Source organism: Garra rufa, chromosome 12, assembly GCF_049309525.1.
Source record: "Garra rufa chromosome 12, GarRuf1.0, whole genome shotgun sequence".
NCBI classification, from domain to species: Eukaryota; Metazoa; Chordata; class Actinopteri; order Cypriniformes; family Cyprinidae; genus Garra; species Garra rufa.
This window is the reverse complement of record NC_133372.1, coordinates 22,611,626-22,632,953: the sequence shown is the minus strand read 5'-3', so window position 1 is coordinate 22,632,953 and position 21,328 is coordinate 22,611,626. Positions and strand designations below refer to the sequence as shown.

The window sequence follows — 21,328 nt, the reverse complement described above, 5'->3', positions numbered from 1 at the left end:
TAGGTGACAATACTGGCAGGTCAGCTGATTTACTCTCTCTAGCATCATACAATTCAGCATATATATATGTTTTTTATTAATTTATATTATTAATATTTGAAACAGCTGGGTAATTTTTTCAGGATTCTTTGATGAATAGAATCCAAAGATCAGCATTTATCTGAAATAAAAAGCTTTTACATTATTATAACATTATTCACTATACCATTCAAAAGCTTGGAGTCAGTATATATATTTTTATAATATTACAAAAGATTTCCATTTCAGATAAATTCCATTTAAATATTTATCAAAGAAACCTGAAACAATTCTACTCAGCTGTTTTTATAACATGATAATAGCAGTGATAATAACAATAAGAATAATAATGTGTTTTTTGAGCAGCAAATCAGAATATTAGAATGATTTCTGCAGGATCGTGTGACTGGAATAATGATGCTTAAAAATAAGCTTTGAAATCGCAGGAATAAAATACAATTTATAATGCATTCAAATAGAAAACAGTTATTTTAAATAGTAAACATATTTCAAAATTGTGCTTTTTTTGCTGTACTTTGGAACCAATAAATGCAGATTTCTTTAAAAACAAAAATATTGCCGTCCAAAAACTTTTGACTGATTCATAATTGATAATATAAAAAATACTCAAACCCATATGAAAGCTAAATGAAACCAACATGAATACGCATGTGTTTTAAACTAGTTTTTAAAAATATTTTTATTCTTCTATTTATCATGGACACTATTATATGTCATTGACCCAGGTACTTTCTGGAAAATCGCAAGTATGAAATTAAAATACACAAACACTCTTGTGAAATACAATGTGTGACTGCTTACAGTAAAACAACGGTATTTAGTAGAAATAAATAATGTGTCAGATTCGGATTTTGTTGTTGACATCAAAAGCTGTGAGTCCAAATGAAACCTGTGTTATTTTGATGCCAATTTATATGTCAGTTGGTAGAAACCCACCCAGATGACCGACTACATCTGCTGCGATTCTGAAGTCTTGAACCACTTGACATTTCTTATAAGGTCACTTTAACTGAGAAAGCATGAGTTTCGAATCCGGACACCTCACTTGACAGTTTAAATACTGAAAGTACCAAGAAAGTTATTACGTCATAGGTCATAGAGCACTGGTCACAAAAACAACACAGGATGTAGTATTTCTGAGAATGTGCTTATACTGTACATCTTCATTATAGCTGAGAAGTATAGGATTAATCAAATTCAGAGCATATGAAAGTACAAGAATTCAGAAACAGCAATGCCCTTGTTTGGAAAGACCATGAACAAGTCATATAAAGTATAGGACAATATAAACACATTTTAGTGTTTGATTTAAAAAAGAAAAAGGAAAAAAGCAACTGAAGGGTTCATCTAAAAGGCTATTATTTTTCGTAGCTTCGTAACATTACAGTTGAACCACTGATGTCACACTGACTATTTTAAAGGGGTCATCGGATGCCCATTTTCCGCAAGTTCATATGATTCTTTAGGGTCTTAATGAAAAGTCTATAATATACTTTGATTAAAAATTCTCAATAGTAGTGTAAAAAACACCCTTTTACCTTGGCAAAATCAGCTCTGCAAAAAATCAACTCATTTAATTGCATGGTCCTTTAAATGCAAATGAGCTCTGCTCACCCCGCCCCTCTCTGCTGTGGGATTATGAGCCGTAATGTTTACTTCAGCCGTGTTTAGCGGCAAAATTTGCCAACAAACACATTATTATGAAAGGCCGTTTGCAAAGACGCCTAAAAAACCCTTACACTCACTTCTGCTGTGGGTGAAGCTGCATCAGGAAAGATTTGCACGAACATAGACGTATATGTAGATCGGGATCGGCTCTTTCCTTTTAAAAAACAAAAGTAACATTAATCCTCTGCATCTTCAGCAGCTCAGATGTCAGGAGTAAAAGACTACTTCTATGTTTCAGTATTACATCCAACAACAGAACACCTCAATCGTTCAATCTGAGACATTCTTGTCCTCCCCTGCACCTAAGTCACACAATGGCGATCAAAGTCTGGGACTGTCAATCAACTATCATGGGAGTAGCCTCTGCCGGTGTGCCGTCACACCGACAAGAAGCTGAGAATGACCTGATTTTAAAAAGGGGATATTACTTTGTAAATATAAAAAAAAAATACCACTGAGTGGATTTTTATCATTGTAGGGTGGTTGTGTACACAAACTGCCAAAACACATTAATGTTCTTTAAAAAAGAAAAAAGCTACTTAAGGATTCATCTAAAAGGCTAGTTCATACAAAAATGAAAATTCTGTCATTAATTTCTCACCCTTGTGTTGTTCCAAATCTATAAGACCTTTGTTTTTCTATCTTTGGAACACAAATAAAATTTTTTTTTAATGAAATCCGAGAGAGAAAGCAACACAACTACCACATTCAAGGCCCAAAGCACTGCGTTTTGTTTACTCGCAAAGGAATGTACACGTATGCGTTTTGTTACTCTTGTGAATGCATGACGAAGACTGACACAAAAGGGAAGAAATTTTTGAATAAAGTTGTTATTTTTGTTTTCTTTGCAAAAGTATTTTCGTAGCTTCGTAACATTACAGTTGAACCACTGATGTCACATTGACTATTTTAATGATGTTCTTACTACCTTTTAGGCCTTAAACATGGTAGTTGCGATGCAGTCTATGCAGGGTCAGAAAGCTCTCGAATTTCATCAAAAATATGTTAATTTGTGTTGTGAAGATGAACAAAGGTCTTATGAGTTTGGAACGACACGAGGGTGACTAATTAATAACAGAATTTTCATTTTTTGGTGAACTATCTCTATAACAATTTTGGTCTGCATTGCTTCCCAAAGCAAAATGACTTCAAGGAAGGAAGTCTTAGAGGAAGGAAATTATGAAACGAAGATTGCTTACAGCAAACCCTGAATCTGCAGGTGCATAAAAAGCATATACAAAACATTTGTTTGGTGTGTCACTGCACATTCTCAGTTAAATGGTAAACACTGTTCCATGTGTAGTGGACCACTAAAGGTCAAAGCAATCAGAGCATTCTTGAGATATGACTGAACGTTTGATGAGAAACACATTGAAAGATTCTTCTCAGGGGGTAAACTCATAAAAAGCTCCCTTACCACCCCCTAGTGGCCGATTAGCACTGGCATTTCTATAAAGGCCTCACGCTGATTCAAACTCTCCAAGCATTTTTATAATGCTTGAAAGTACCCGTAATAAACAAACCACTGAGCATTGTACATCGCATTAAAAACAAATTTTGTTGCTTTTGTTGTTGTACTGAAATAAACCTGCTTTGGGGAGCCAGAAGAGACACATTTAACACAGCTGGCCTTCTAATTCCCTGCCTGAATAAGATGGGAGGAAAGCATATATGCGTGTTGTAAAATAAACCCTTGATCTGTTTATTTGATTGCAGCTGTCTCAGGGAGAAGGCACTCACACTTTGAGCGGAGGGCCGTGCTCAGGGAGGGTGACCTCTTTGGGATGAAACCAAAACATGAGGAAATACCTAGCACGCAACTCTCTGGCCAACGGCCCAAACAATCCATTACAGGCACCGTTAGGAAATGAGATGGCCTGTCCCGAGCACTCTGAGGTGGAATAAAACCTTGTGAAGTACACTACAACTTGCAATACTATAACCGGACCAGGAGGAAAACTAAAATGCTTTATTTCTGAAATAATGCTGATACGGACCACAGAGTCTGTCCAGTGGGAGGCCTGGGAACTGTTTTTGGGTCAATGAAATATAAAAGACAAAAAAAGGAAAAAATCTTGCCAAGTTCTTTTGTGAGAAAACATTTAGGTCATTCTGTGTCAAATCAAGCACATTTCAGAAATTTCCCTGGCTCAAATGTTTGATTTTGCTCATATTTTTGCTTAAGAAAGATAAACACGTATAGTAAGGAAAGCCAAGATGTATATATACGGAGTAATCCACTATTTTGTAGAGTGGGGTCAAAATGACAATTTTCAACTGAGATTCAGAGCCAAATTATAGGGGGGTAAAAGTTGTAAAGATGGCAGCATCATTTTTACACAGAGACTGGTACGTCTATTAGTAAAATCAGTTCAAAATCAGTGATCTTTGTTGCATGTGCCAATGGTGGCCATTCAAAAATGCAATAGACTCACTGGAAATGCATGTCTCTATATGCATTTCTGCAAAACTGAAAAAAAAAAAAAAACTTCACACAAAGTATGATTTATAGGTACAATGTTTTGATTAAGCCTAATTTACTTGCAGAATGTTATGTTATGTCTTCAAAACAATTTTAACTGCGTGATTTAAAAACTGATACTTTCGAACGTTGTCATCACATATACAGCTTCATATGCTTGAGTTTTCTAATTTAGTTTGCTTGGTAGCTCACACGGTACAGCGTTGCACTTGAGTGATGAACAGTACGAAACCGTGAAACTATGGTACGACAAAACGGCTCAAATCCGCATAAGGAAGTTGAAATAGCATGGCTGCCATCAACAAATGTGTTTTTATATCACTTTTGCATTTGGTAACACTATCGATGAGGTTTAGGGATGGGTTTGGTTTAGGGGATATTTCCAACACGATGGATAGAGCATTAACCTTTAGCGACACTCCCCGGATATTTGAATTCTGAACAGCCGCAATACGTACATTAACCAGGGTAATAAAAATGCAGCAATACGTGCCTGTATCAACGTAATAAAAATGTGCCGCAGTCACGTGTTACGTGTTTTAGCGGCACTCTCGACATTTCACTTTGAAACTGCTGAAAAATGTGCAGTAAAGTATGTAATTATGGTGTTGTAGAAATCTATATAGAGGCACTTATTTTCATGAGCCTTTCATGAGTTGCAAAAATGGGAAAAAAATCTCTTTTCAAGTTTCCCCCCCCCCCAAAGTCTGCATGCCTGCAACTCAAGAAGTATTAATGATATCTTAAAGCCCTTTTAGATTTTGGGTCTTAACAAACTTTCCTTTTGGCATATTCATTTTTAAGGCCTTGTAGTTCAGTTCAAGAGACATTGGGATCTCAACATGGCTCCAGGAGTAAATTGTTAAATCTGGTTTAGTTGACACAGAATGACCTACCTGTGAGTACACATCATACTGTATTTTCAAAAAATCTTATTAAATATACATTTCAATGTTAAAAATCATATTGAAATAATAAATACCCCATTGTTCAGGAGGTACACCACATCACATTTTACAACCTGAACTTGCCCTGTCATAAAAAGGTCAATGTATTTGATATATTACACTGTAAAAAGTTTTCACCAGATTCAACTTAAAAACCTAAGTTCAGCAGCTGCCTTAAGTTTTTAAGTTAAATCAGCTTAAAACTGCAAGTCATTTTAACTTATTACAATCAAAATTAGTTGATTTAACTTGTCAGTTTAAATGACTTAAGTTGATTTAACTTAACATTTTAAGGCAGCTGGTAAACTTAAGTTAAGTTGAAACTGGTGAAAACTTTTTACAGTGTAGGAGACTTCATGATTGTCAGGACACTTGCACCATCCTGATATTTTTGACTTTTAGTACTCTGTCTGATTAGTTCACTTCCAGAATAAACATTTCCTGATAATTTACTCACCCCCATGCCATCCAAGAAATGAATGTCTTTCTTTCTTCAGGCAAAAAGAAATTAAGATTTTTGAGGAAAACATTCCAGGATTTTTCTCCATATAGTGGACTTCAGTGGTGCCCAACGGGTTTAAGGTCCAAATTGTAGTTTCAATGCAGCTTCAAAGGGCTCTACACGATCCCAGCCGAGAAATAAGGGTCTTGTTTAGCGGAACAATCGGCCATTAAAAAAAAAAAAAAAAGAAGACAACGCGCATCTTCACTCATTGCGTAATCAGTTAGAAAGGTCACACATGGTTAGCTGTTCGTCTGTTGTCTTTGGTTCAAAAAAGTAGGGTAGGGTGAAAAACTCAGTTTTAGCTTTTTTTGTACAGGGCATTTGACTTTCTTTGCATGTTTGCTTTGTAAATACTGGGTTGGTACTTTTGGTACGCATGACCTTTCCAACATGACGTAACGTGTGAGGTTGAGCTAGTGCAAGATAAGCATTTGTGGTTAAAAAGTATATACATCAAAAAAAATTTTTTTGAAAATGACCGATCCTTTCGCTAGACAAGACCCTTATTCCTCGGCTGGGATCGTGTAGAGCCCTTTGAAATCGCAATTTAGACCTTAAACCCGTTGGGCACCATTGAAGTCCACTATATGGAGAAAAATCCTGGAATGTTTTCCTTAAAAAAACCTTAATTTCTTTTTCGACTGAAGAAAAAAGACATGAACATCTTGGATGACATAGGGGTGAGTAAATTATCAGGATATTTTTATTTGGGAAGTCAACTAATCCTTTCAAGTTATATACACTACTGTTTTGAAAGAAGTCTCTTACACTAGCCAAGGCTGCATTTATTTAAATAATAATACAGTAAAAACAGTAATATTGTGAAATATTATTAGTTTAATATAACACTTTTCTGTTTTAACATGTAATTTGTTCCTGGGATGGCAAAGCTGAATTTTCATCAGCCAGTACACTAGTTATCAGTCACATAATCCTCCAGAAATCATTCTGATATGCCGATTTGGTGCTTATTATCAATGTTAAAAACTTTGATAATTAGAATTCTTTGATAATTTGAATAACAATTTGATAATCTTTGAAAATTAGAAAGTTCAAAAGAGCATCTCTGACCCCAATCTTTTGAGATAGTGTTTATCAAGTTATACTGTACATAAGTCTAGTTTTTACTGGAGAATTCCACCAAAACGATGTCTTCTAAAATGTATTTATCCAAAGCAGTACTGCATGATCAGATGTGTTACTGTTGGTTACAGTGGAATTAAGGTTAAAGGAAAATAGATAAACAATCAGATGCATGTTTGAAGCCAACAAACATCCTGTTCTCCAACCGATTTGATAGATCAAGTATCTGTTTCCAAGCATTAGAATGGTAAAAACCCTGAAACCGAACCCTGTGGATCCCATAACCAGCTCAGCCCCCGGCCCTCTACCTGAGCTAGGCTGCTGGTGAGAAGGTAACTGATACACCCCCAGCACGTAGAGAGAGACTGCGAACGGCTGCATCTGATGCTTCAACAGCCTCCCTTCACTAATTAGATCTCTATTGTGGGGACACGTCGGCTTAATTTTTGACGTCTAGTGGCACCCCGAGTCTCTCGCATCGATGTAGGAGCAATGAATTGCTGATTTATTCATGTCCATGAGCTTATATTACTACATTAGATCTATGGAAAAGTGTGACTAGGGTGATTGGAGACCATGTAATTAATTCTGTGAAATCTCAGATATGGTACTTCAAATTTAATGAAACTTAATTGAATTCTAAATTGCCTTAAATTGGTTTTTAACCTGTTGACATAGCAAAAACGTGACTCTAAGGCCACGATCTGGCTTTATGTAAGGCAAAAGTAATATGGAACATTTAGATTTATAATCAAGAACTTGCTTTATGGTTCTTGGAAAACTGAAAACACTTTTTTAAATTATCTGACAAAATGAAAAAGTATTTGCAGGTTCAACCATGAAAATGAAAATCAGTTTTTATTGTCATAAGTTGCTTACAATTCAACAGCTGAGTAACCAATGTAATCCATAGAGGTTTGTGTAACATAAATTTATGGCTTGTACTCTATACATGTTTATTCAACGGAAATTAATATTCAGCTCCTCTAGAATTTGTTCATATGGATTTTAGCTCACACATTCAGTATTAGCTTGTTAAACGTCTTTTATCAGCTAAACAAGGTATGTTGGAAAACTTCCAAGATGAAAAATGCACACTTCTTGAATGGGAACAGCAAAAACAGCTGCTATTTCTACCGCCCGTTAACGCAGATGGACATCTTCAACAAAGAAACGAAAGAATGCACAGTTGTGAGATATAGTAAATCACCAGAACAGCAGTATTCCCTATAGACTGATCCATCAATTTTCTGCTCTAAACGTGGAATTAATTCCTTTTCCTATGTGGTTCAGTAGTTGTGCCCGCCCCGACAGCACTACCATGTTCGCCCCTGAAAATTTTATGACTTAAATTGAGCAGCATCTTATTTACCACGTGAAACAAGAAGGCTGAGAGGCCACTGAGGTGCACTGCACACAAAAGCTTCTTAGAAAGTAGGTGCTACTTGACACCTTAAAAGTCACTGGCCTGATTTTGATAGACGTTCTTGATGTGAATGGACATGTCAGTCAAAACAAATCAATCATGAAAGATCTGGATACAGGAACAACTAAGAGAACTGAGCTTTTGAGGCAATTTGTCTATGTGACACTTCACTCTTTGATGCATAGATCATTTTTAAACATTCATGGTGTGATGTTACTACCATGTGACAACCTTTGACCCTTTCTCATAATAATACAATGATGTGTGTGATGTGTGAAATGCTGTGTGTTAAAGGTTTAAATTTATTTTTGATTATATACCAATTGCCATTGACTTACATTGCTTTACACCTTAAATCCATGTTGACATATTTCTTTAATATTACTTATTTCTCTAATATTTACTTATTTAAAATATATATTTTTAAAATGATTAAACAAAATAAAATAGTTATTATTTTTTAAATGATTAGAATAAATACAATGAATTAAAATAAATAAATATATAATATAAATATTTCTATCAGTTTTTTATTAAACAAAATAGTCAATTGTTTTATGAATTTAAAAGAATTTAAACAAATAAACAAATCTATTTTTATCTCTGCTTCTTTAACTAAAAATATATTTGAAAAATATTTTTATTAAACAAAATAACATTCATAATTATTTTATTAAATTAATAAAATAAATAAAATGCATTAATAAATAAATCTATTTCTATCTATGTTTTTATTAAACAAAATAATGTCAGAATTATTTTATGAAATTAAAAGAATAAATAAAAAACAAACAATCATTAAGATCAAATAAAATTCGATAAGATGTATTTAGTAAGATAAATAAATAAAAATGTATTTATTTATTTATTTCTATCCCTATACCCTTAACTGAAACTATATTTAAAATATAATAAATTAATAATTTTTTGATTAAATGAATACAATAAATAAAATTAATCAAAAATAATATTAATTGAATCAAATAATTAATTTATTATGTTTTAAATCTCTTTTTATGTCTATATCTCTAACGTACTGAAAATATATTTTAATTTGTTTATAAATAAATTCATAATTATCTGAGTAAATGAATAGAATAAATGCAATTTATTAAAATAAACAAACAAACAGACAAATAAATCTATTTTTATATCTCCAACTTAAAATATATTTGAAAAATATTTTTAGTATTTTTTTTTATATTTTTTATTTCCATCTCTGTATCTCTAACTTACTTAAAATATATTTGAAATATATTGTTTATTAAGCAAAAATTCATAATTATTTTTATTAAATTTTAAATAATAAAATTAATCAAAACAAACAAACTAATCTATTTCTATCTCTATATGTCTAATAGAATAAATAAAATTTAAATAATCAAATAAATAAATAAATAAATAATTAAATATTTGATTCAATTAATATATAAATAATATATGATAAACTTCATATAAAAACATTTAAAAAATTTAATTACTTAAATATATTAGAAAATAAATTCATAACTATTAAATTAATAGAATAAATAAAATTAATTTGAATAAGCAAAAACAATCTTTCTGTCTATATCTCTAACTTACTTAAAATATATTTGAAAATATTTTTATTAAACACAATAAATGCATAATTATTTTATTAAATTATTAGAATAAATAAATAAATAAATATTTCTATCTCTCTAAATTACTTAAAAAAATTGATGATTAAATTAATAGAATAAATAAAAATCATTTAAATAAAACTATTTCTATGTCTATATCTCTAACTTAAAATATATTTGAAAATATTTGTTATTAAACTAAATAAATTAACAGTTATTTTGTTAAATTAAAAGAATAAAAAAATGCATCAAAACAACCACATAAATCTATTTCTATCACTACTTAACTTAACTTACTTAAAATATATTTGAAAATATTTGTTATTAAACAAAATAAATTCATAATTATTTTATTACAGTAAAAGAATTTAAAAAATATTAAAACAAATAAATAAATCTATTTCTATCTAGATATCTCTAACTTATTTAAAATATATTGAAATTATATTTTTTTATCAAATAACAAATTTATTTATTTTATTAAATTAATAGAATAAATAAAATTCATTAAAACAAACAAATAAATGGGTAGATGGTTAATTATTATACTCTTGTTTTGAAGGAAAAACTAAATACTAATTAAATTAAGTGAAAATAAATTGTCATTTAATAATGAATGCATCAGAGTCAATTTTATAGCTTCAGTAGATGTTATTTCTGACTTTCAGTTCAAAAAGCATTGTTCAAAAATGACCCTAATGTCAACAGTGGCACAACATATAGCATAATTCATTCATGTCATATGTCAATACTTCCAATATTTTCACAATCAAAATAGGGCAGCAAGGAATGTCAAATAAAGCCAGTGTTTCATGTGTGCACCACGCGGATGTCATTTCTCTTTTCCCAAAGTAAAAAATAAACCTTACATTTCTCTCCACAGAGCGAAGGTATCTGGCACATTCAAAGTGGCCGTTGTATTCAGCCAGATCAGCAGCCGTGAACCCATCCACGTCTCTTTCCTTTGGGTTGATCTGGTGACCCAGGAGGATTCGACAGCACTGGAAAATAATTTTTGATTTGATTATAATGATTTAAAGCCATAATTAAAATAATTTCAGCTTTAAAGACCACACAACAGACTCACATCCTAATTTAAACCCACCTCTATCTCCCCATTCTCTGCTGCATCATGTAGAGGTGTGCCACCCCAATAATCCCTCTTGACCTTTGATCCCATCTGTAACAACCTCTCCAAGATACGATGATGCCCCCCACTGGCAGCAAAGTGTAAAGCAGTTGCCCCTTCATTATCTTGACTAGACAGGCTGACGTCTGTGAAGGACACCTGAAGTAGTGCAAACAAGTATTGTATCTATAGTAAAGCTCTACTACAACATGAAACCAGATGTGTGGAGGTCAATGTATAACCCACCAGCCATACCACCAATCCATGGTGACCCATGTGAGCTGCAGCATGCAGTGGTGTCATGCCATCTTGGGCTCTTAGATGCACGTCAGCTCCACAGTCTTTCACAAGATACTCCACAACATGTAGATGTCCCTCCTGGCAGGCCAAATACAGTGGCGTGGCACCCATATTAGTCTGTCGATTAACACACCTGAGAAAAGATCAAACTGATGTTTATTCAAGTGATTTTTTGAAGGCTCTTGACTATTTTCAGGGTCAGAAATAAACTTTTTCGTTAAAGGGATATTCACCCAAAAGTAAAAAGATAGCCCATTATTTACTCATCCTCCAGGAATCCTAGGTGTATATGACTTCCTTCTTTCAGATGAATGCAATCGGAGTTATGTAGAAAGTTGGCCTGGCTCTCCCAAGCTCTATCACAGAAATGGGTGGGTGTTTTTCTTCATCAGTCCAAAACAAGTCCAATAAAGTGCATCCATCCATAATGAAAAGTGCCTCACATGGCTCCGGGGGAGGAATAAAGGCCTCCTGTAGCGAATCGATGCGTTTTTGTAAGGAAAATATCCATATTTAAAACGTAATAATCACTTTAATCTAGCTTGCGCCAACTGGTCGTACACTGAAGCGTCTCTGGGCAGATGACGTCGGACATCGGAATTGCGCATGCAACTGTGAGTCTCGTGAAAACCAACGTTTGCTTTCAGGAGCAAAAGAAAGAAAAATTTCCTGACTTTAGCAAAGGAAAACCAGTCCCCTCTTGGTTTATATCGAAATCCTCCAACATTTTCTTTACAAATCCTTGTTTTGTACGCAATGCCGTCATCTGCCCAGAGCTGCTTCAGTGTACGTCCAGTTGCCGCAAACTAGATTATTATGTTTTAAATATGGATATTTTTCTTACAAAAACGCATTGATTAACTACAGGAGGCCTTTATTCACCTTCCGGAGCCGTGTGAGGCATTTTTCATTATGGATGGATGCACTTTATTGGACTTGTTTTGAACTGTTGAAGAGAAACACCCACCTATTGCAATGATAGAGCTTGGGAGAGCTAGGATAATTTTTTTATATAACTCTGATTGCATTCGTCTGAAAGAAGGAAGTCATATACACCTAGGATGCCTAGAGGGTAAGTAAATAATGGGCTATTTGTCATTTTTGGGTGAACTAACCCTTTAAGGGGCTATATTTTGCATTTTATATATTGTAAGGGCACTCACTCATTTTTATAATCACCTTATTACTGTAACGACCACACTATGTCTTTAATGTCTAATACTTGAATTTACCCAATTACTTTAATCTATATTCTGAACTGTTTAAAATAGTATCTAAATTATATCTACGTGTGAAAAGCAGGAGCTTATAGGGCTGCAATATTATGGCAAAAATCTGCCGAAACCCTATTGTAATTGTTAGAATGGCCAAGGATCAGCAATCTCCAGTCGTAGAGACTTGAAATTTGGGGGTGATGGTACTACTTACACCGTCTACAACGTCGGCTTGGCCCAATCGGCCTGACAGGGGCACTTCAGCTATCAAAAGTACAAAATCGCTCATAACTCCTTAACCATTAGGGTTAGAGGAAGGCAAAATTTTCAGGTATTTTACATTTTTTGAAAAACCTACCTTTGCGAACTAGTCCTAGGTTTTCACCCAATTGTAACCAAATCACTGCAGGAAGATTCCCTGGAGAGTGCTGAACTTCCAACCCTCTGTCGCGAAGGGACACAAAATGTTCGAAAGGGGCAGGGCCGCTTTTACTAAAACGGCTATAACTTTTGAACGGAATGAGATATCTTCGCCAAAACTCACAACGTGTAACAGCTGAATCTGAGGTCACATGAAAAAAAAGTGGAGGAAAAACAAAAACAACCATAACTACACACCCGTTTGTCCTATCGTCATGAAAATTGGTACCAAAGTTCGAAAGTTCACTTTTTTTTTTTTTTTTGATAATTACTGATATTTACTCTCAAGAGAATCTTCCTGCACTGGTTTTGTTCTGATCAAGTAAACCTAGGACTAGTTCGCAAAAGCAGGTTTTTCAAAAAATGCTAAATACCCGTAAATTTTGTCTAACCCTAACAGTTAAGGAGTTTAAGCGATTTCCTATATATTGATCGCTGTAGCGCTCCCGTCAGGCCAATTCAGGTGAGCATGATCCTGGTTCAAAGTACTACATGTGGCTATGAGGACGTCTCAAAAACCATGGCCACTGTAGGCCAATAAACTTTGAGCACCTATTACACAAATATAACGAAGGCAGATCGGACCGAAACAGTCGGTGGGCCTGGTTGACTTACAACCCTAAAGGTCTGTGAGAAATGTAAAAGAAATAGTCCACTGGGGGCAATATCGCATTTTTCAAGGGTGTAAACGATTGCATATTGCGTGGTTTTTCATGCATATGCACAATATTCATATCATACGATAGGCCTCCTCGTTCCGAACAATTTCGCCTCTAGAACCACTGTTGTCAATCAAACTGTGTGTTAAATGCTTGAGAAAATGTCAAAAAAAAAAAAAAAAGTAATTTACTCTTTGGGAAACTATAGCGTGGTCATTTACAAAAGGGGCCTATCCAAAAACGGCCAAAAGCCCATAAAGCCTAAATGCGACAGGTGATTCTAAAAAAGCATGCAAAGTTTTAGGGAGATCAGACCACAGCTGGCACTACAAGTCATACGCATTACAAACATCATATTTCCATGGCAAATTACCTGCCATTAAACATTGTTTAATTGTGTGGGGGCATTTTTTGACCCTTTCTCTTGAATTTATGGGGGAATTTATAATCTATTCATTTTTGTGGCTTTTTCTGCCACAAGCCCTTGTTAATTTTCAACCCTAAGTATTCCCATGTCCTTATCTATGCATTCCTCCCTTAAATTAACCTCTGTGTTACTGGTCATCTTGGTTTGTGTGGCCAGCAACATGAGATACACTCACTGAATTTGATCATTGGGCTGAAGGATTCAAACATGTGCTAAAGACATCATAATATATAAGGTCTGGTAAATCAACTATTTTAGCTAAGGATAAATAGAGCAAATGATCGTGTCAATGTCCACCACTGTTAAACCAATTACTGCCTGGATATTAATCACTGGAGGCTAATTTAAAGTTCATGGGATCGTATGGAACTGTTCAGTTATGACATCCATTTGTAGGACAGCTCTGAAAGGGGAATTCGCTATAGGTTGCCTATTGTTTTATAGTTTTTGGTGGGTTTTTAAGAATAGCAGTTTGTTTAAGATTTTAAACTTAAAAATAGAATTAAAGAATGAACATAAAATTCACTTCCATTTAAAAGTTTGGGGCTGGTAAGGTTTTTTTTAAGTTTGTTTTATTTATTTGATCAGAATCAGTAAAACAAAACAGTAATAATGTGAAATATTATTGCAGATTAAAATATATGATTTTAGGATTCATTTATTTACAATATATACACTACCGGTCAAAGGTTTGGGGTCAGTAAATTTTTCTTCTTCTTTTTTTTTTTTTTTTTTTTTGAAAGAAATTAATACTTTTATTCACCAAGGGTGTGTTAAATTGATAAAAAAGTGATAGCAAATACTTACATTGTTAGAAAATATTTTTATAATAAGCTTTTGAGCTTTTTATTCATCAAAGAATCCTGAAAAAAATATCACAATTTCTAAATAAAACTTTGCAGGGCAACTGTTGCAATATATAATCCAATATAGATCCAATATAGATCATTCTAATAATAAATCAGTATATTAGAATGATTTCTGAAGGATCATGTTACACTTAAAGGAACACTCCACTTTTTTTGAAAATAGGCTCATTCTCCAACTCCCCCCGAGTTAATAAGTTGGGTTTTACCGTTTTGAAATCCATTCAGCCGTTCTCCTGTTCTGGCGATATCACTTTTAGCATAGCTTAGCATAGATCATTGAAACCTATTAGACCAATAGCATCGCATTCAAAAATTACCAACGAGTTTCCATATTTGTTGTATTTAAAACTTGACTCTTCTGCAGTAATATCGTGTACTAAGACCAGTGGAAATGCAAAGCTGCGAGTTTCTAGGCTGATAAAATTAGGAACTACACTCCCATTCCGGCGTAATAGTCAAGGAAGTTTGCTGCCGTAATATGGCCGAAGCAGGCGGAGTATTATCAGAAATGAGTTCCCAGCTAGTTTAGCATTTGCACATGTGCTGCGTGGTATTACTGCTCCTGCTTCAGCCTTATTACGGCAGCAAACTTCCTTGACTATTACGCCGGAATGGGAGTGAAGTTCCTAATCTTATCAGCCTAGAAACTCGCAGCTTTGCATTTCCACTGGTCTTAGTACACGATATTACTGCAGAAGAGTCAAGTTTTAAATAGGACAAATATGGAAACTCGTTGGTCATTTTTGAACGCGATGCTATTGGTCTCATAGGATTCAATGATCTATGCTAAGCTATGGTAAAAGTGATATCACCAGAACGGGAGAACGGCTGAATGGATTTCAAAACGGTAAAACCCAACTTATTAACTCGGGCGGAGTTGGAGAATGAGCCTATTTCCAAAAAAAGTGGAGTGTTTCTTTAAGACTGAAGTAATAGCTGATGAAAATTCAGCTTTGCATCACAGGAATAAATACAATTTTAAAGTATATTACAATAGAAACCATTATTTACAGTTTTTTTTTTTCTATATTTTTGATTAAATAAATGCAGCACTGATGAGCATAAGAGACTTTCTTTTAAAAGATTACAACTCTTACTGACCCCAAACTTTTGACCGTTAGTGTATACATAACTTATAAATGGTACTGTAAACTGCCACAGCTAAGACATGAGTTTGAAAGCAGCTGTTTTAATTAAAGAAGAAGAAATTGAAGAGAAGAAATTGTTGAATAAAGTAATTATTTTTGTTTTATTCGCACACAAAAAGTAATCTTGTAGCTTCATAAAATTAAGGTTGAACCAACCAATCCTTACTACCTTTCTGGGCCTTGAACGTGGTAGTTGCGCCACTCTTGAATTTAATCAAAAATATCTAAATTTGTGTTCCGAAGATGAACAAAGGTTGTTGGTAAGTGGGTAAGTAATTAAATGACAGAATTCCATTTTTTAAAGGAAAAAACACAATTTGAAAATCCTTAATTTGTGTGCCCTGGTATCACCTCTCGTAGTTTCATGTTTTTTATTTGCTAACTTGTCAACTACAAACCTCATTTTAATCTTAAATCAGTAAATCCGTTATTCCAAAAGCCCTTTTTCAATCACAGTGGTTGTGGAACCCAGTGCCAATCTCTTAAGGTGTTGAGGGTTCAGGACTTTAGGTTCAGTAACAGTGAGAAGCAGCTCTGACAGTTCACTTCCAATAGTGACATGTGACAGACAGGGTGCATCCATTATACACCAGCTCCCTAACTCTCACATGGGATTTTCTAACCCCTAAGGTTAATATATGCATTCCCCTGACTATATGTTAAGTTTAACTTATCCTAAACACGTCTCTATGTATCAGTTTCAGATGCAACACAAATCTGTATTTGCGTGAGAGAAAGGGAGAACAGGATGCAGGATTGATAGACTTACACAAGACAACTGATAATTAACTTTGAGGACTGAAGTGAATTAGTTTGATGGGGTTCATTAGAAATCGCTATAGCTCAATTCCTCTTATTCAATCAAGTTTTATTTCAGTTTTAGTTTTAGTTACAGTACTTAGGCACATCAAGTTGTTTTGGCAATTAGCTGAAAATAAAATATAAAATTAACATTGCATTTCAGTTTATTTTATTTCAAGATATGTGTTTTTTATGGTTTTAGTTTGAGATAATTATAATAACCCTGGCTTACACAAAGTCATTGGATCTGTTTTAAAGAGGCACACATTTTTAGGCACTCACTGTACTCGAAACAAATAACTCGAGACGTGTGACCCACAAAACTAGTGACCCAAAACTGTTTGTCACATGCTCCTTTTCATCCACCTCTGCCACATGAGATTCATCTATGTCATTACTACGTGTCTGAGCTCGTAACACTGTACCTCGGTGCTCGACCAATCAGCAGCTTCAAACAGCTGAGGTCACCCTTTGCTGCAGCATAGTGGGCAGGAAGAGCACCGCAGTTTGTTTTCACCTCTGCTCCATTCCCATGAGACAGCAGCCAGTGGACAGCTTCCACCCTCCCGAAGCGTGCAGCAAGATGAAGCGGAGTGGCCCCACCAGAATCCTGATCCTGAATACATGCAAAAAATAAAGAATACTTATAAACAACAATACTTTGTTTATTTTAGTTTTTTTTGTACATGCAGTACAACTAACTTGAGTTACGTAATCAGATTACTTTTTTCACGTAACTAGTAAAGTAACATTACTATTGTATTTACAAGAAAATATCGGAGTTAGTGTTTTAAAAAAGTAAAGTTACTTTGTTTCCCTATTTACTGACACATTTCCTGTCCTTGTGTTGAGAGACATTGTCAGAGGTGCAGAGGCTTATTGATTTCATTTTTGGTGTAAAAGGGCCTTTACAGTTGCCAAAAATATAACTTTTGGGGATTTTTGTTATTAAAAACAAATAAGCCCAGCTCAGGTCACAAAAAGTTACACAAAAGTAACTTAATGCATTTCTTTGCATAAAAGTAATGCAATTAGTTACTTTTTTATGAAGTAATGCAATATTGTAATGCATTACTTTTAAAATTAATTTTCCCCAAGTACACAAGTAACATTATATTTGTTTTTGTATTACTATACATGCATTCTTTTATTTTTCTTTAAATTCTGTCCTTTTTCACTGAATTTATACACTAAACTGTTTGTTTTGCTTTTGTTTTGTGTTGTGTTTTTGTTTTGTCTTGCTTTTAGTTTAGTTGTTTTGTTTTTGTGTGTTTTTATTATTTATTTTGGTTGCTGCCACAAAATAAAAAAGTAATTGGAAGTCTTTATTTCACAATTCAGACAATTTTACAATTCAGTTTTTTGTTTTGCTTTTTGTTGTTGTTTTATTTTGTTTTGCCTTGTTTTGTTTTATTTTGTTTTTGTCTTGCTTTCTGTTTATTTTAGATGTTTTGTTTTTGTTTTGTGTTGTTGTTTTTTTTCTTGTTTTGTATTGTGTTGTTTTTTCATTTAGTTTTTGTCATGCTTTTTGTTTAGTTTAGTTGTTTTGCTTTTGTTTTGTTTCGTTTGTTTAGTTGTTTAGTTTTTGTTTTGTATTGTGTTGTTTTGCTTTGTTTTTGTCTTGCTTTTTGTTTAGTTGTTTTGTTTTGTGTTGTTTTTTCTTTTGTATTGTGTTGTGTTTTGTTTCATTTTGTTTTTGTCTTGCTTTTTGTTTAGTTTAGTTGTTTTGTTTTTGTTTCATGTTTTGCTTTGTTTTATTTTGTTTTGCTTTGCTTCATTTTGTTTTTGTCTTGCTTTTAGTTTTGTTTAGTTTAGTTGTTTGCTTTTTTATTGTTTTTGTTTTGTTTTGTTGCTGCCACAAAATTAAAAAAAAAAGTAATTGGCAGTTTTTATTTCACAATTCAGACGATTGCAATTCAGTTTTTTGTTGCGTTTTTGTTTTGTTTTGCTTTTTGTTGTTTAATTTTTAGTTTTCTCTCGCTTTGTTTTGTTTTATTTATTTAATAAATAAATAACAATAGTAATTGGAAGTTTTTATTTTACAACTGTATTTTCCAAATTGTAAGATAAAAAGTCGGAATTACCTTTATTTATTTTTAAATTGTATTCATTTAATTTACCTTATTTAAAAAAGCCTGATTCAAATAATTACATTCTTGAAAAGGAAATCAGTAAATAACTTAAAAAAGGGCCCATGCAAGCTCGTATCACTGCATGACAAGTTCATTAACATTACATTTGACCTTTTTATGAGATCAAATGTAATATTTACAAATTAATAACTGACAGTATTGTAATTTTATTTTTACCTAGACAAATATTTAACATTTAAAATGATGCATATTCAAAATGTAAGTAAAACGTTTTTACATTTCATTTAATTTTTTTTTCTCAAAAAATGGTATAAAAGTTTTCAAAACCATATGAATTCAGCACGTATACAAAGAGTTCATGGTAACACTTTACAATAAGGTGTCATTTGTTAACATTAGTTAATGTATTAACTTAAATGTGTTGTTCATTGTTAATTCATTACACTATTTATTAATCTATGCAATAAATAGTCATTCATTGTTACTTCGGGCTAGCTCACAGTGTATTAACTAATGTTAACAAACACAACTTGTGATTTTAATAATGCATTAGTATGCTGAAATTAACATTAAGATTAACAAATGCTACAGAAATATTGTTCATTCTTAGTTCATTTTAACTAATGATAATAAACGTATTGTTAATGTAAAAAGTGTAATCATTTATAAAATCCTGACACGTGTTTTAAAATAGATTTTTTTTTTATCTCCAGTTCATTTAGTGATTGTCATTATATGATGATTCAAACTTTTTACTACCACAATACAGAAGATCAATTTAATAAATACAGTTTGACTAAGCAGGAAACTAAACGAAGGAGTATTATTTATTATTATTATTATTATTATTTAACGTGATAAGTGAGAATACTAACACTTAAGATCACAAGCCAACAGTTTGGTAAAGAACTGTCATTGAGTCACAAGCTGAAAGAACATTCAATTTGATAGAGGTCATTTCATGATGTCATCATAACACCATCATAGCAACAGTATGTATTGTCTGTTCTACTATAAATCTATTGCTGCCGACACAGACCCCGTTCCTCAACGGGCCATCACTCTTCTACTCTGCCAATGTGATCAAATTAGTGTAGCCATCTTTATTTAATCAGACCAAGGAAATGTTCATTAATAATTGAACCGCATACAACTTTGACCTCACCTTGGCAAACATCGGCTTAAAAAAAAAACTGATGAACTCCCAGCAAGACCACCAACCAAGAATATTGTTATCACTTTAAGTCCATGATAACAAGGCACTTAAAACATCTATTTAATACAGCACAGCTGGCCATAAATTAGATCAAGAGGTTGTCGATGTTAAAAGAGCCGGTTTGCATTAGTGTAAGAAGGGGTGGTGTGGGGGGGTCTTGGAGGAGCAGTATGGCCTGTACTTCCCTGGTAAACAAACAGTGTTAACGGTTAGATTAAGCCCCCTCTAACCCATCTGCTCGTGATTACAGTGGTCATGCAATACTACTGAGCAAAGTGTAAACAGAGCAAGCGAAAGTGATGTAATCACACCATTCACACCGTTCTGCGTTCTCACCGTTCCTGCACCGGGTGAACTACTGATTTTGCAAGTTGCTATATTTGAAACAGGTATTGCTTAGCTGTGATATTTAGAAACTGGCTTGCCCTGTGACCACACCATGCACTGTTAAATTTATATTATGATAGGTAGTTTACATCATGCACAAAGTTCATACAATATACAGTGCCTTGCAAAAGTATTCAACTTTGTTTTGTTATGCTGCTACCTTATGTTAAACTGGTTTAAATTACTTTTACTCACATCAATCTACACTTCATACACCATAATGCAACGCAAAAGAGATTTTTAACATCTTTGCATATGTATTAAAAATTAAAAACCTAAATGATTCCAATCCATAAGTATTCATACACTTACCTGGGACAGTTTAAATTTAGCTCAGGAGCATTCATATTGCATGTAGATGTTACTACACTTTGAGTAAAGATAAGATGTGGCAAATTCTATTGATTGGGTATGATTTGGAAAGGCACACTTGTCTTAATAAAATATCTAACAGCTGAAAATGCATATCAGAGCAAAAGCCAAGCCCTGAGGTAAAAAAAACAAAACAAAAAACAAAGTCTGCCTGTAGGGCTTAGAAAGACGATTGCATTAAGCCACATATCTAACGGAGAGTTCAGAAAAAAAAAAATCTGCTGCATTGAAGGTTCACAGAAGCATGTAATCTCAGTTACCCTTAATGGAAGAAGTCATCAAGAATGAAACAACCTCGACTCTTCCTAAGGCTGGCATCCTGACCAATTGATGGAGAAGGGCCTTGGCTAGAGTGGTGACCAAAAACCTGATAGTGACTCTAGTTGAGCTCCATGATCATATATGCAAATGGGAGAAACTTACAGAAGGACAAACCTCACTGCAACACTCCACCTGGGCTTTACGACGGTGTGGCTCTCCTCAGTGAAAACACATGAAAACACACTTGGAATTTTAAAAATAGCACCTAAAGGACAATC

General features: G+C 33.6%; 1 protein-coding gene across 1 annotated transcript in view; it reads right to left on the bottom strand.

The window, feature by feature from the left end:
• The window catches only part of espnla (espin like a), a 34,024-nt gene that overhangs the window by 9,434 nt on the left and 3,262 nt on the right, over positions 1–21,328 (bottom strand). Inside the window, exons 2-5 of the mRNA XM_073852654.1 lie at positions 17,147–17,337; positions 11,130–11,316; positions 10,860–11,042; positions 10,624–10,755 (exon numbers count right to left, since the gene is read on the bottom strand). Coding sequence (XP_073708755.1) covers positions 10,624–10,755; positions 10,860–11,042; positions 11,130–11,316; positions 17,147–17,337 — 693 coding nt within the window. The remainder of the gene's footprint in view (positions 1–10,623; positions 10,756–10,859; positions 11,043–11,129; positions 11,317–17,146; positions 17,338–21,328) is intronic.